The sequence below is a fragment of the Penicillium cinerascens genome (genome assembly GCF_028974065.1).
Source record: "Penicillium cinerascens strain IBT 15544 chromosome Unknown contig_5_segment0_segment0, whole genome shotgun sequence".
Classification (NCBI taxonomy): Eukaryota; Fungi; Ascomycota; class Eurotiomycetes; order Eurotiales; family Aspergillaceae; genus Penicillium; species Penicillium cinerascens.
Window position 1 is genome coordinate 433,630 of NW_026695294.1, and position 13,631 is coordinate 447,260.

The 13,631-nt window shown below is 53.0% G+C and overlaps 6 protein-coding genes across 6 annotated transcripts; 4 read left to right on the forward strand and 2 right to left on the reverse strand.

Annotated features, from left to right (window-relative positions):
• Positions 1 to 331: 331 nt before the first annotated feature.
• N7498_004646 (L51/S25/CI-B8 domain-containing protein) lies at positions 332 to 788 on the forward strand (the record flags this gene model as incomplete). The annotated part of the gene is made up of 4 exons (XM_058451708.1): positions 332 to 417; positions 484 to 590; positions 648 to 680; positions 730 to 788. 4 exons carry the CDS (start codon positions 332 to 334, stop codon positions 786 to 788), a joined length of 285 nt encoding a protein of 94 aa, XP_058308246.1.
• Positions 789 to 1,276: 488 nt separating this feature from the next.
• N7498_004647 (DODA-type extradiol aromatic ring-opening family dioxygenase) lies at positions 1,277 to 2,555 on the reverse strand (the record flags this gene model as incomplete). Its single annotated transcript, XM_058451709.1, has 4 exons — positions 1,277 to 1,737; positions 1,794 to 1,954; positions 2,014 to 2,186; positions 2,244 to 2,555. The coding sequence occupies 4 exons, from the start codon at positions 2,553 to 2,555 to the stop codon at positions 1,277 to 1,279; spliced, it is 1,107 nt and encodes a 368-aa protein (XP_058308247.1).
• A 619-nt stretch (positions 2,556 to 3,174) lies between these two features.
• On the reverse strand, positions 3,175 to 5,846 carry N7498_004648 (uncharacterized protein; the record flags this gene model as incomplete). The annotated part of the gene is made up of 3 exons (XM_058451710.1): positions 3,175 to 3,302; positions 3,354 to 5,459; positions 5,513 to 5,846. The coding sequence occupies 3 exons, from the start codon at positions 5,844 to 5,846 to the stop codon at positions 3,175 to 3,177; spliced, it is 2,568 nt and encodes an 855-aa protein (XP_058308248.1).
• Positions 5,847 to 7,452: 1,606 nt separating this feature from the next.
• N7498_004649 (uncharacterized protein) lies at positions 7,453 to 7,938 on the forward strand (the record flags this gene model as incomplete). The annotated part of the gene is made up of 3 exons (XM_058451711.1): positions 7,453 to 7,490; positions 7,548 to 7,732; positions 7,811 to 7,938. 3 exons carry the CDS (start codon positions 7,453 to 7,455, stop codon positions 7,936 to 7,938), a joined length of 351 nt encoding a protein of 116 aa, XP_058308249.1.
• Positions 7,939 to 8,559: 621 nt separating this feature from the next.
• On the forward strand, positions 8,560 to 10,531 carry N7498_004650 (DUF4246 domain-containing protein; the record flags this gene model as incomplete). Its single annotated transcript, XM_058451712.1, has 5 exons — positions 8,560 to 8,625; positions 8,673 to 8,731; positions 8,780 to 8,858; positions 8,904 to 9,872; positions 9,923 to 10,531. The coding sequence occupies 5 exons, from the start codon at positions 8,560 to 8,562 to the stop codon at positions 10,529 to 10,531; spliced, it is 1,782 nt and encodes a 593-aa protein (XP_058308250.1).
• Positions 10,532 to 12,013: 1,482 nt separating this feature from the next.
• N7498_004651 (SNAP receptor SNC2) lies at positions 12,014 to 12,611 on the forward strand (the record flags this gene model as incomplete). Its single annotated transcript, XM_058451713.1, has 3 exons — positions 12,014 to 12,121; positions 12,279 to 12,507; positions 12,592 to 12,611. 3 exons carry the CDS (start codon positions 12,014 to 12,016, stop codon positions 12,609 to 12,611), a joined length of 357 nt encoding a protein of 118 aa, XP_058308251.1.
• Between the last annotated feature and the right edge of the window lie 1,020 nt (positions 12,612 to 13,631).

The following is a 13,631-nucleotide window of genomic DNA, read 5'->3' on the forward strand; positions in this document are numbered from 1 at the left end:
GATCGGCCGGTGATCGGGGATCTCGAGTTTTCCGTCGGGGGAAGAACGACGAGGTGTTTGCGACTACCACGCGCAGACCAAGGTACAGGAAAGAGTAGAGATTAAAGCACTGAAGCTATTCAAGTATCAATTCAAGGTCGCAGCTCTCGTTCTGGTCGCATTCAAGCGGTTCTTTTCCGGCTGAGGTAAGCCACCCGCGCTAAGCCTGATCGGGTCTGGCGGCAGTCACGGTCTGCCGGGCGAATCACCGCCGCGGTGAATAAGACGTCCTTTCGTCCCTCCAAGTTGTGATACCTCTCGTTCTCCAACCCCGACCTGCCATTCTTTCGCCATGTCTGGCAAGTACGTCTTCTCCAAGGGCCTGAAGGAGCTCCGCTTCCTTTTCTGCCAGACCTCCGAGGCCAGCGCGCCCACAAGGCATGTCCCCCGTGCTCATCAAAACGAAAGCCAACCCAAGCCATTGACTCTGGCTAACTGTCCCAGGTCGTTCCTCAACCGTGCCTATCCGACCATGAAGAAGCACAACCCCCACACTCCCATTATGATGCGCGAGGCCACGGGCACCGAGCCGCGGGTGTTCGCCAGATACGGTACGACACGCGCGCAATTGAAGGAAACAGAACCGAGCTAATACGATGGAAACGCAGCCCTGGGAAAGGAGAAGCAAGAAGCGCTGTCCGGTTCGTATCCCCGGAGCATCCGAAGCGCCGCATCGCTAACTGGAAGCAGGCCTGTCGGACTCGCAGATCGAAGAGCGCATCACCAGCCTGGTGAAGCAGACCTCATAACGACATATCCCATTAGCATCGCTGTCTTATGTCCCTGCCCGCGTTTCCCTCCGTTCTACAAAGTGTACCTATAGATGAAATCTCAGACGAATTCGTCCCAATTACAATACACACTCGAAGTCTTCTGCTTCGTACTCATACCTTCCTTTTTCTGGTCCTCCGCACCGGGTGATTATTGGCCCAAAAATGCGGCCTATCGCATTTCAAGGGTCAGTTTTCTGTGCCACGCCGGCGTAACTACGACATGCGGTACTGGGCGGAGTGTAGCCGGTGGACCCCGGTTGGCCCAGCACTGGGGATTCTCAAATAATTTTGGCCCCCTATGTATACGGCGTGCCTTCCCTGGAGTAGACAATATATATTGATTATCTTGGTAGGAGAGTCCATATCGAGGGCAAAGAGTGCTCAATCTAAGATGCTCAATTCCCTGCTGAAACCCTTTCCAATAACCCGAAACAGCTCTATTAATGACACTCTAAGGATAGCAACTACAACGAACTAGCATTCTCCAACTCCCCAAACCGATACTGCGACCAGCTCATACTCCCCTCCGGATAAGTCCAAGTCCTCTTTCCAAGATCCTCCCCAGCAGCGCCCGCCCCTATATGGATAGGAAGCAAATGATCAAAAGTCGGATGCGCCTGGCGGGCATCAGGTCGCTTAAGCAGACTAGCCATAGCCTGCTCCCGCTCAGCAGGCGCAGTAGTCACAGCCTCCTTGAGTGCCTCATCGAAACTAACAGCGTACGGCAACGGGCGCGGATTACCAAATGCAAACCGCATATCGCGTAGGTTATGAACTGCCATTCCTGAGACAATGATGAGGATGTTGTCCTCGCGGAGACGGGACACTGCCTGCCCGAGACGGTAGTGTTGGATTGGGTTTTCAGTGTCGAAGAGGGAGACTTGGACGATGGGGACATTGAGTGGGTTTTCGTCTGGTTCGAATGCTGCATGGGGTATTAGTTGCTGGCATCAACTGTGCTCTGTGAGGTTAGCTACATACCGCATTTGAAGCTTGCCCAAACACCGTGGTCAAGACCGCGTTTCACGCCCTTTGCTTCAATTCCGGCTCCCTTGAGCAGATCGAGGACTTTGTGCGAGACCTCTTTGCTGCCGACATTGGGGTACTTCTCTTTGTAGTAGTGGTCGGGAAACCCATAGAAGCTGGATATCATCCGCATTAGCCAGTGCTCACACGACAGTCTTCGGGTATAGGGACATACTCGTAAATCAGATCCGTCATCTCAGCCGTGTTGACGTAGATAGTGTCCCGTCCACCCTGCCAATGCGCCGAAAAGACAACCACCGCGCGGGGCTTGACCATCGTAGTGATTTCGCGTCCGATGTCCCCGAGTTTACGGTATGCCGGGTGCTCGACATCGTACATGACATTTGGCTAGTTCGAATCAGTCCATAGATCTAATTACCTTAAGGAATCATCAGGCTAACATACCCCGCCATGGCTGAGGAAGTACACTGGAGTCTTCATATTGGCAGTAGAGCCCTCGAGCCCGGAAGAGACCGTCGTCTTTGCAGAAGCTGCTGCTGCAACGGACGAGAGAGGAGCAGCCGAGCGAGTGGCGCGGGTGGAAGACCCGAAGAGGCGGCGGAAGCTGGACACCGCGGCGATATCGCGCGCGAAGAGGGCGATTATTGTGGCGACGAGGAGAGTGACCAGAGAAAAGAGAAGTAGTTTGCGATTGCTGGTAATATCGCTTCTCGAACCTGGTGAGTTATGCTGGTCCTGGCGCGCTTCGGAAGACATATATCACTGCGCGATGGACTCAAAGGAGAATACGCAGGTGTGCGATTGAGATGGCGCTAGAGAAATATAAAGAATGCAATATTAATCATCAGTCATGAGTTGCATTTGAAATCGAAGCCCATTCGGAAGTACAGAGTCTCTCTACCCGATGGCATAAGCCGAGCCGAAAAGTGTGTCAGCGCGGAATGGACCCGCTCGGAGATTCGGATATACACTTGACGATCAGGAGACGGTGGGCATAGAGCACTTGAGGTGAATATTGAATTATGTGCAGAAAATGTCGAATATCCCAACAATCAATTCTATCGTATACAAAGCCAGACCCGGCTTCAGCGTATTAAATCCCAATCGTATCCCGTACCAGTCATGTCTTTCCACGTATGGAAGGTTTCAGATTAAATGCACACCGCGCCCAGAACCAAACGCAAACGTCACGAAAGATCGTTGGTGTGAAAAAGACAAGAGCAAAATTGTACAGCCCGAATCCAAGATGGACCTTGTTCCAAACCAGGGTTGGTTCAACATCATGCGCCGGTGGTCATTAGGAAGATACATGCAGTGGGAGCCCAGTGTGGACTGTAAAAGGTGAATAAAGTAGAATATGTCGAATTGAATGGGTTTACATGAGGATGCAGTCGCCATCGCTCTGCTTGTTAACAGCCGAGCGGGAGAGTCGGGTCTTTTGCATCCGACCTCCTCCTTTTTTGAGATCTTCGAGACGTTCTCGGGCCTTGGGGAATCCTTGTGCTGAAGAATGTATTAGTGGAAAGTTATTTCAATGATGAGCGAGTTACTTACCAGCCGCACGCCAGTACCATCGCTTTGCATCCTCCAGATTGGCCGAAACCCCAATTCCAACCTCGGTGAAATATCCCATGGCATACTCGGCCTTGGCAAGACCAGCGGTGGCTGCTTTGCGGGCCCAGAGATAGGCTTCGGTGTCGTTTTGCTGCAGGATGCCCTCGGAACCAGTAAGGTACCAACCACTAAGGGCAAGTTCACTCTGATGCTCACCCTGAGCGGCGGCACGGGTATACCAAATGATACTCATCCGGTTGTCGACAGGGCATCCCATCAAGCCATACTCATAAGCCGTGCCCAGTCGGAACTGCGAAAACTTGTAGCCCAAGTCCGCAGCTTGATGGAACAGTTGGCTGGCATACTTCTCATCGCGAATAATAACGTCGTTGCCGCCGGCATTCTGGTACATGAGAGCCAGTTCATGGAGGGCATGTGGGTTCTCCTCATCAGCACGTTCAGCAGCACGCTTCAGCCACGAGACACCCTCACGAGGGTTTCGGGCTTGACCCAGCAAGCCCTTCAGGTTGATCATGCCCATCTTATACATCGCTGGGGTATCGCCTAGCGCTGCCGCACGCTTGTACCACTGCACAGCCTTGAATGGATCCCGCTTGGTACCACCGCCTTCTTCTTGACCGATCTCAGAGCAGACAGCGACACGGTAGGCAGATTGGGCATGGCCGTTCTTGGCGGCAGAGTGGTACAGCGCAAAGGCTTCTTTGGGGTCAGCCGCCAGTCCCAACTGGCCTTCACCGTAGCAATCGGCCAGGTAGAATTGTGCATCCGGGTAACCAGCCGAAACCAGCTTCTTCACCATCTTGTGTGCATCAAAGATATACTTCTCCTTTGCCTTGGCTTTTGTCTTAGGGTCAAGTCTATTGTTATCTGCCACAAGGACAGTAGCAGCTTCCACCAGCTTCTTAGCGAGAAGGAGCTGGGTCGCCTGGTCGGAGGGGTTGCCGCGCACTTTTTGTTGAAGTTGCTGCAGTTCCTCCTGCGTAACAGGTGTAGGCCCCATGCTTGCCGGATGTGTGGACTGCGGTGCAGCAGGACTGGGACCGGGACCGGGACCGGGAGCAGAGTTTGGAGCGGTGTTGTATTGGCGGACCGGAGGGGGTTTTTGGTCAAGGCCCGGCCGGAATGGCGCGGGGTGATGCGGCAGGGCATCGGGATCCTGCTGAGGATCAGGTCCCTTGGGTTGATTATGGTACGGAGACGCACCGTTCGCCTCGTAGCTGTTGGGAAAGTATCCATCCTGATGACGCGGCGGTTCTCCGGGAATATCGAATTGGAAACCAGCATTCACGAACTGATTTGGAGAATCCCCATTGGGAAAATTGGGTTGCGATCGGGAGTGCGGGTTTCCATGTCCAGAGTCCGGAGTATAAGGAGAGTATGCGCCGCCTGGAGAAGGGGCGGACGGGGAAGTGGGTGTTTGTACATTTGACTTTGGTGTATCCAATCCCATTTCATCAATCGGTCCAATATGCGTCTGCGGCATCGCATCAAAGTTCGGCATATCGGGTTCATCGCCACTCTCGTAGTAGCTATCCAAGAAATCCTTAGGCGCGTAAGATACTCGATTAGGCGGATCAGGCGGCGGCGGCATCATTAGTCCAGGGTCCATATCATTGACGGGACGCGGCGGAGGCCGCATCCCTCCAGCCGTGCTGGGGCGTGCAGGAGCGTCCATGGGACTGCCTGGATAATCGTAGTCTGAATAACCCGGCTGGGGCGGATACATGACAGGAGGCGCCGCGGTTGGCATCGTTGCGCTTCGACCGGGCGGACCCATGGGAGGCTCCCCCATTCGTGATGAGCTAGCGGACCGCGGGGGTCCCGGATAATAACCTCCTCTACCTCTGCTTGGTGGCGGTCCGCGCGGGGGTGGTCCTCGCATATCTGGTCCACGCATATCTGGTCGTCGACTGTTCGAAGTATGCGGGCGCGGTGGAGGTCTACCGTTGATATCCATCGCAGCCATGCCTTTCTCTAGGCCTCGAGGAGGGGGACCACGGCGATCTCTAGGATCTCTGCCAGGAGGAACGGCAGGGAACGGGTTATCGAAGGTAGGACCTGTACCTGGCGGGCGACGGCCGACAGCTATGCATACTGTCAATGGCAGCACAAGGCAATCTGCTGGCGGGTTCACTTACGGGTTCTTGATCGTTTCTCCGGTGGCGCTCTACCGCCAGGGTAGCCGCGCCGGTCATCATATCCATGTGGAGGTCGTCCGCCTGGAGGCGGCGGACGCATCGATCGAGGTTGCGCCGACCCGTTCGGCTGCGACATAGGAGGGCCAGCTGCGTAACCGTATGCTGGGTCTTCAAATCCTGGTTCAGGGCCGTATCCCGCATCCCCGTATTCGGGTCCGTAGCCTGGATCCTGCGCGTAAGCACCGGGAGGCGCTGCTGGTGAGCCCGGGGCCTGGTTATACTGCCTCAACGGCGGCGGCCTTTGAGCCGACCGTGACGGTGCTGGATAAGCCATGGCTCAGGGCGTAGATAGGGTGGTTATCTCGAGACTTCCGTGAGGTCGCAATCGCGCAGGTGCGGTCGCATGCAAGGAGGGTACTCGGTCACTGCAGACGTTAGTTCACGAGCCGACAATCCTCTCCACAGCGCGAACCCGTGCACAGAGAGTAAGAAGAAGCGCACACACATGAGACTCACCGAGGACATCCAGAACGCCCCGAACAGACGGCAGTAGAAGCGCGGGGTGAATGAGTTTGAGGGGGTCGGAGAGGGAAGGCAGGTGACTTTAATAAAAGCGAGACCCACCGTCATGAACTCCCGCCGTCATTACCTTCACGCTTTCAACCCCGTTTTTTTCTCTTGGCGCCCTCTGTCGGTTCCGTTGGCCTGCGCCTCGTTTTCCTGAGACAGACACTGGCCACGATCTGAGTCGCTAATCTCTGGTTGATTCGGTCACGGTTGTCGGGAGCGTCTTTGGTGCCTGACTAGCTTAACAGGGTAAGGCTCTGCGGAAAACGGGGACCAATGCACGCCAGTCACGGCACCCGGGCTCAATGCCAATTCTGGGCACAACCTCGGCGTTTTGAGGTTTGGCAATCCTTGCCATGCAGTAAGAGTATGGTGCGCTAGGGGTCTGACCTAGAAATCCTGCCTTCAGGTATATCCTAATATTATACCTGACCAATCCACCCTTCTTGATGATTTTTACACTTTCCTACTGATTTAGTGCCGGAGTCTCCACTTTTTCCCAGGCTCCCTGGAGACTGTCTTGAAACCAAGAAATTGCAAGTCGGTCCAATCCATGGAATAAGAAGTGCTTTTGTTCCACTCCAGTTGGGCCCGTCCAGTAAGAAGTAGCCCAGTACTGAAATTACAGATCAAGCGTTAAGCCAAACACTGCGTCTGCGTTTGCTCTCTCGAAAGATCGGAGAATAGCGACGTCATTATGGTGCATTAACTACCCTCATATGGGGAATTTGGGGAACATATGCAGACATCCTCTGAGGGGTTATTCTAATACCGGGAAGCATATTTCCAGCAAGATACACATTCGTGCACAGCTCTGGAGCATACATAGACATACCCTAAGACGAGCTAGATGATAGCTTTGATCCTTTGTGTAAATTAGAATCTATATGACAGCACTGAGAGGTCGATCAGGTATTGCTCGGAACGTTGTCGATTTCACAAAAGATGCGGTGGAAGTGAAGGAGGCCTGAGACCTCAACCAGTGAATAGCCTATGCATCTCAACGAATTGCGGAATGCAGGTAGCGACCTATGGATGCACACCGCGTAAAATATATCGTAAGAACCGAACTCGAGCTATACGCCTAACGAACTCCCGAAGACCGTTTCAGCCGCCGCAAATGTGGGGGAAACAAAGACGGCAAGACGGCGATGGAAGAATGGAAGCAAGATGGAAGGCCCCAATCTGAGACAACCGATGATGCTGCGCCACGCACAAGCCGCAGCTGCGCCACACCGGCAACAAATGAACGCTCCGATGATGCGACGATGTTCCTCGTGTCTCACAGATCAAGTCCACCAACTCCACCAAGTTCCTACGTCAGTGGGCTCCAATATATCCGACTCTTCCGATCACCCGACAAAGTGTCCACGATGTCTCGCGCTGGGATTTGGTTCAAGACGGCCGTCGGGTGAGTAACGGAACGCGGGATCGCTACAGGCAGAGGCTAACGTTCATGATCTCATAGCGGCCTCGCTCTATGCGTCGGTGGACCGGCAATGGTCCAATGGCTTCGACCAAGCGATGAAGAACTCGTGAAGCAGTACAGCCCGGAACTGAAGAAGCGCAGCGCGGAGCAGGGAAATAGCAAGGAACAGGAATTCGACGACTACGTCAAGAAGTTGAAAGAGTGGTCCAAATCAGACAAGTCCAGTATGTCCGAAAGACGACCCCTCGTGCTTTACACGGCATTGATATGGGATATCCTGGCTAACGCATGGTCACCTCTAGTTTGGTTCGCTGCGAAAGAGGAGCAGGACGCGAAGCAAGCACAGATCGATGCGCAGCGCCGTCGCACAAAAGAGGAGACTCGAGTACAAAGGGAAGAGATGCGCAAGGAGATGCTGGGCGAGAAATGATTGCGATAAGGGCTTGGAGGTTGTGTGGCTCGATCCGGTGCTTACAACCTCTGTCGTGACCTCGCGCCCCTCCAGTCCAGGTCTTGTCGGAGCCGTTATTCGCCATGATCCCTTCCTTCGCCATTCGCCAAACCTTGAAACTCATCCCTCCCCTCCGCTGCTTTCTGCACGTTTGTCGCTCTCATAATACCCCGGTCGGTGAAAAGTAACTTCGACGATTCGATGGAGCAGTCGCTCCCGAACCCGGTGGACGATCCTTACGGTGTGTACGATATTTGCCGATTGCATTGTTGCATGGAAACGCCTCTCCTGTTATTTGAGGCTTTGTGTATACCTATCTTGATTTGCATCATCTCTACTTCTCAATAATCCCATCAAAAGCGGCTCTTTGAAAGAACAACACATCTCCTGAAGTCCCTAACCAGGCACTTAACCCAATAACAGTGAGTCAGGAAATAAAACTCGCCAAGTGAGCTAAAAGGCCAGTAGCGCGAGTGCGGGCCCTTTCTGCCTTGAATTGTCGTATTCTGCCTATTGTCACGTGGGGGCCGCCGGCCTATATAGACCATCTACAAAGAACCTGGTTTCACTCCTATACAGCTTCTCAACCTCTCAGTCACAATGGATTTCCCACAGGAATTGCGAGTTGACCTACCTGAATTCACTCTCCCGTTGACCTATGCCGAAGTATGTCTGGATCTCTAGCGCAACATAACCTGCTAACCGAATTGGAGCATGGCAAATACTCTCTTTTCCCCAATGCACTCGATTATAACGAAGTCAATGATGAAGGGTACGCCCTGATATAATTTTCTTTTGGCATCGAACTCACTGTTCTTAGCTTCCTCTATACCCTTCGAGAGATTCTGATGATGCGGGTGATGAACACCATCACCGATAAACCGCACTGGGATCAAAAGGTGTGCAGGCCTCCTGAGGCTGTCAATCCTTGCTAATGCATCTAGGTGTTTGATGAAAAAGTCACTGATAAATGGCGACAAGAGATCTCCGAAAGCGGACAGGATGTGACCAAAGCTATGATGGATTGGATCATCAAAGAGCTACAATGGAAAGCCGAGAGTCTCAAGAAAGATGGTATCGTCGGGGTCTTTGACAACGGTGTTGTCAAATCAGACAATGCAATCCCGAAGGACCTCAAACAGCAGCTCAAGGAGGCGGTGGCGCCTTTTGAAGAGGTCCCGGATGACCAAAAGGACTATCATCCTGGCTCGGATAACAAGGTTCTTGATCTTGTGCACCAATCGCTTTTCCCCGTCGTATACGGACGCACCCATATCCTCAGAGACAAACTCATCGGTCTGGATGATTGTCTGAATAGTGTTGGCCAGGGAGAAGTACTTCAAGTGCGTCCAAAACGCGAGGCGTCGCCTCGAAGTTGGCGAGGATATCCTTCCCATGAGGCGATCAGCCGGAGATTCCAATGGCTTCCATGCGACGTGAGATTTTCGGAAAGTGAGCCCGGATGTCGTATAACTTCATACATGAACAATGTCCACCCGGTTGACCACAGGGCTCTGTATGGAATAATCGAGAAAATCATTGCGCGAGCCATTCCACTTTGGAACAAAACCCTGACACCAGTTTCCCCATGGGGAGAAAGAATCCAATATGGAGACGACGTCAAATATGTCGATGGCACTGAGGCGACGGAGCCGACTCAAGGAGAAGATGAGGACGAGCAAGATTACTGGGATCGTTGCGAGGCATGGGCAGCAGCTCGGCCGATCGAACTTCCAGAGCCAAATGTGGACTGGTTCAAGCCTCCGAACCAGGTTCGACCCGATATGTGTGTTAATCTTCGCGAGGAGTACAAGGACAGTGGCCTCCAGGTCATTGTGAAGTTGGCCAACATTGAGCTCAGTCCCGAAAACCCCGAATACGACGGAGGTAGCTGGCACATCGAGGGACAACTTGTAAGACCTCTACTAGTATATTGTCTTGGTCATAGACTAATTCTTTCCAGAATGAACGCATCTGCGCTACGGCCATCTACTACTATGACAGCGAAAACATCACACAGAGCACACTTTGCTTCCGCCACCGCGCAGGAAAAGACCTCGCCCAAGAGTTTGGCTACGAACAAAACCGGCACGAATTCCTTCAGCAGGTCTACGGGTTCCCCGGCTCAGGAATTTACTTCGAAGACCACGTTGACGGCATGACGCAGGATCTTGGAGGCGTCGTGTGTCGCGAGGACCGCCTGCTCACATTTCCTAATATTCTTCAGCACCGCGTGTCTCCGTTCTCACTGGCGGATCGATCGAAGCCTGGTCATCGCAAGATTCTTGCGTTGTTCCTTATTGATCCGCATGTGAGAATCATCTCGTCTGCCAATGTGCCGCCGCAGCAAGCGGATTGGAGTAAGGGACGGAAGAATCTTATTGATGAATTGCTCGGTACGCGACTGCCCGTGGAATTGCGGGAAATGGTACGTAAAGATTTGCCAAAGTCGGTTATGACCCTGGACGAGGCGAAGGAATATAGGCTGGAGTTGATGGAGGAGAGGAGTATCCAGACTCGGGAACAGAATGAGGGATTCATAAGTGGGGAGTTTTCACTCTGTGAGCATTAGTGATATTGTAAACAATCATTTGAAATTAAATCTAGCGTTATTTTCCTGCGTTATAAACACACATAGGACAGTAGTTCTATTACGGAATTATCGATGGTTTATCCCATGTATTTAAAGATTCATCCACTAGCTACCGATCCATCTCGTGGGCAAAGCTCCTACTAATCGGCCACAATCAGGATTGGAGGCACGTGTCTCTTCTCTACTTACAAAGTCAACAGTTAAAAGTTTGGTCTCATTGGGCACCCATGGACCCCAGACGATGCTAGATATGCAAACCCTCGCAAGCTAGCCGATGCAGAAGATGAAGACCAGTGCCTGTATTGGAAAGGGCCGTGCGATATCATTGACATCGGAGAAATGCAAGCTGCAAGGCGGGCCTCGACGGCATCGCATATTACGGAGGATTTCACCACATGGACGGAACATGCTCTCGAGACAGGCAATTGTAGACAATTTTCGAGCATCCCTGGATACTTGGCAGTGCAAAATGCCGCAGGATTGAAGCGGTGTGTTGGCCCTGTCTTGGCAAACCGACTCGTTCGAGGGATGTCGCAGGGATCCATCTCTTCCTCTCCAGAATCAGGGCCCCACGATCGGCAGATCAGTTACCGAGTACGTCATGCTGCGCCGGGGATCTCCAGGGGTCATTGGGAACCCAAAAGGCCGTGTGACAATATATTGGACGTTACGCGCATCGATCGATCTCGGCAATGAGTTGCATGTTCACAAAAGTCCGCCGAGTTCCGAAGTCCAAGGCGGCACCCCGACTTCGCGCGGAGCATGTTACTATGTTTAGTATCCGTTTCTCAAGCAACTGCGGCTACGTGGAAGTCGCCGGTAGAACTGTATAGGCAGCCACATAAAGCACAGGATGCGCCCGGCAGTGGCGAGGAAGGAAACTAGGTAACAAATGAGGGCCGAAATGACTGTAAAAGGAATTTATAGTGTTGTGTAGACGACGGACTGTATCCAGGCTCTGAAACGCCCCCGGCCAATGAGGTCTTGTACAGTGGCTGTTTGTAGTAGATTACGCTTCATTTCCCCAGTTCCATGTCAACCGTGAACGATCCCCAATTGAGAGGAAGACTCCGTGATCAGTCAGAAACCAATTCGGGGGTCAAAGTGAGCTGCCGAAAGAAGAAGAAAAAAGAATTCCCTTCCCTTTGAGACAGCGCCACGCTCACGTGACTCTGGGCGAAACCGCCATCAGCGGCAACTCCAACTTGTCAGCTTCACCAGACAACGTTCGTCCCTAATCCCTGCCCACGCCTTCCCTGTTTCCTTGATCTTCATCAAACCGCTGTTGTCCTCCTCTCGACTCCTCTCATCTGATCCCCCTTTCGCCTCGCAGCCACCGCGCTCGGTTGGTTCTCCCCGTCCAAAACAAAGCGACCCTGACTGCCCGAACGGGGTAGCCTGGTTTCTTTTGATTTCACGAATTCATATCTAAGACTCTTGATACCAGCTCTCTCCCTCACGATGTCCAACGAAGCCCCCTACGACCCCTACATCCCCGCTGGCGGCAACGGAGCCCCCGCGGCCTCCTCTTCGCAGAATGGCAACCAGCGCACTGCCGCGTTGCAAGCGGTTCGTCCTCTCCCCCTTGGCATTGCACGAGTCTCGAGACGACATCAGACTTGTTTTCGCTTGACATATTGTGTCGCGAGTGACATGCGCTGCCGTGTTGACCGGGACTCGTGATGTTCACATGTCAACTGAGACTAACATGATACGCCCCTACTAGCAAATCGACGATACCGTCGGTGTGATGCGCGAGAACATCAACAAGGTCTCCCAGCGTGGTGAGCGCCTCGACTCCCTCCAGGACAAGACGGACAACCTGGCAGTATCAGCCCAGGGCTTCCGCCGGGGCGCCAACCGCGTGCGCAAGCAGATGTGGTGGAAGGACATGAAGATGCGCGTATGCCTGGTGATCTGTGTGATCGTCCTCCTGGTAGTCATTATCGTCCCTGGTAAGTTTGCTGCAAGCCGACCCCGGTGTCGGGGCTTGGATCTCGGAGAGTGGGACTATGGACGCTAACGTATCTGCTTTCCAGTCTCCGTCAAATATCACTAGTGTGCCATGCGTTAGCAAATGCATTGCGCGACTTGTTTTGGTTTGGGAAACATGGGGAAATGATCTTTTTAACCGGGTTTATTAACGTTGAGGCCATGGAGCTGCGTCGTTTTCCAGCCTGCTAATACCTCCTACTGTCTTGTTTTTTGGGCGTGTTTTGAATGACCGAAATCCTCTGTTGACTTCTGCGCTGACGAAAGCCTCTGTACTGCCAAACGGGGCCGGGCCTCATAGCCACTTCGTCGGGCGAAAGATGTAAATGATACTGCTGCGATGCCGTGTTCGACTATGTTACCACTACGAATTTTTCTTGTATTCGGGTCCAGTGAACCCTTCCGTACTCGCCTTCTTTGGGTCTGCCCTGTTTCATGCCTCGTGGTGTGGCCCGCTTCGTAGACCATGTTCCTTGGCAAAAGTAAATATCGGCCCACAGTAACTCATCGTAGGTCGAAGACCAGTAGCAAGGCCTTCCGGGAGCAAGCCTAGTGTTGGAACCGGCAGGATGGAGCGAAGAATGCCGAGACTAAGACAGTTGGGTGGAGGAAGTGGATAATGGGAGACGAGTCAGAGCAGCGGACAGGATCAGATAACTGGCACTAGACCCAAGCCGGGTGACGTTTCTAGGGAACTCCGACTTCCAGGTGGGCTTTTCGGAGATCCTGGACTCGCGTGCGGGCCCGTGAGATTTGACAACGACGATCTCGCAGGTGCGTGAAGGAATTGGTACTTTTAGGGCCGATATAGGGTAAGACGTATATGGTGTACTGCAGTCTACGTTAAGGCCCCCAGACTACGTTAAGGCGTCCCAGGCTGAGTATATCGCAGGGAGTCGCAGATTTACTTAGATCACCGTAGATAAATTTGCCCTTTCCCCCTTATATGCGTTATCTGACTCGACAATAATTTTCGCTCGTGAACGAAGAATGGGCTGCGTAAATCGCGCTCGCTAGGCACGCAAGGGTCCCCACCGCCCGACCCCGTCATTGGGCGACTTATCGCTCCGATGGCCGGCCGATAATC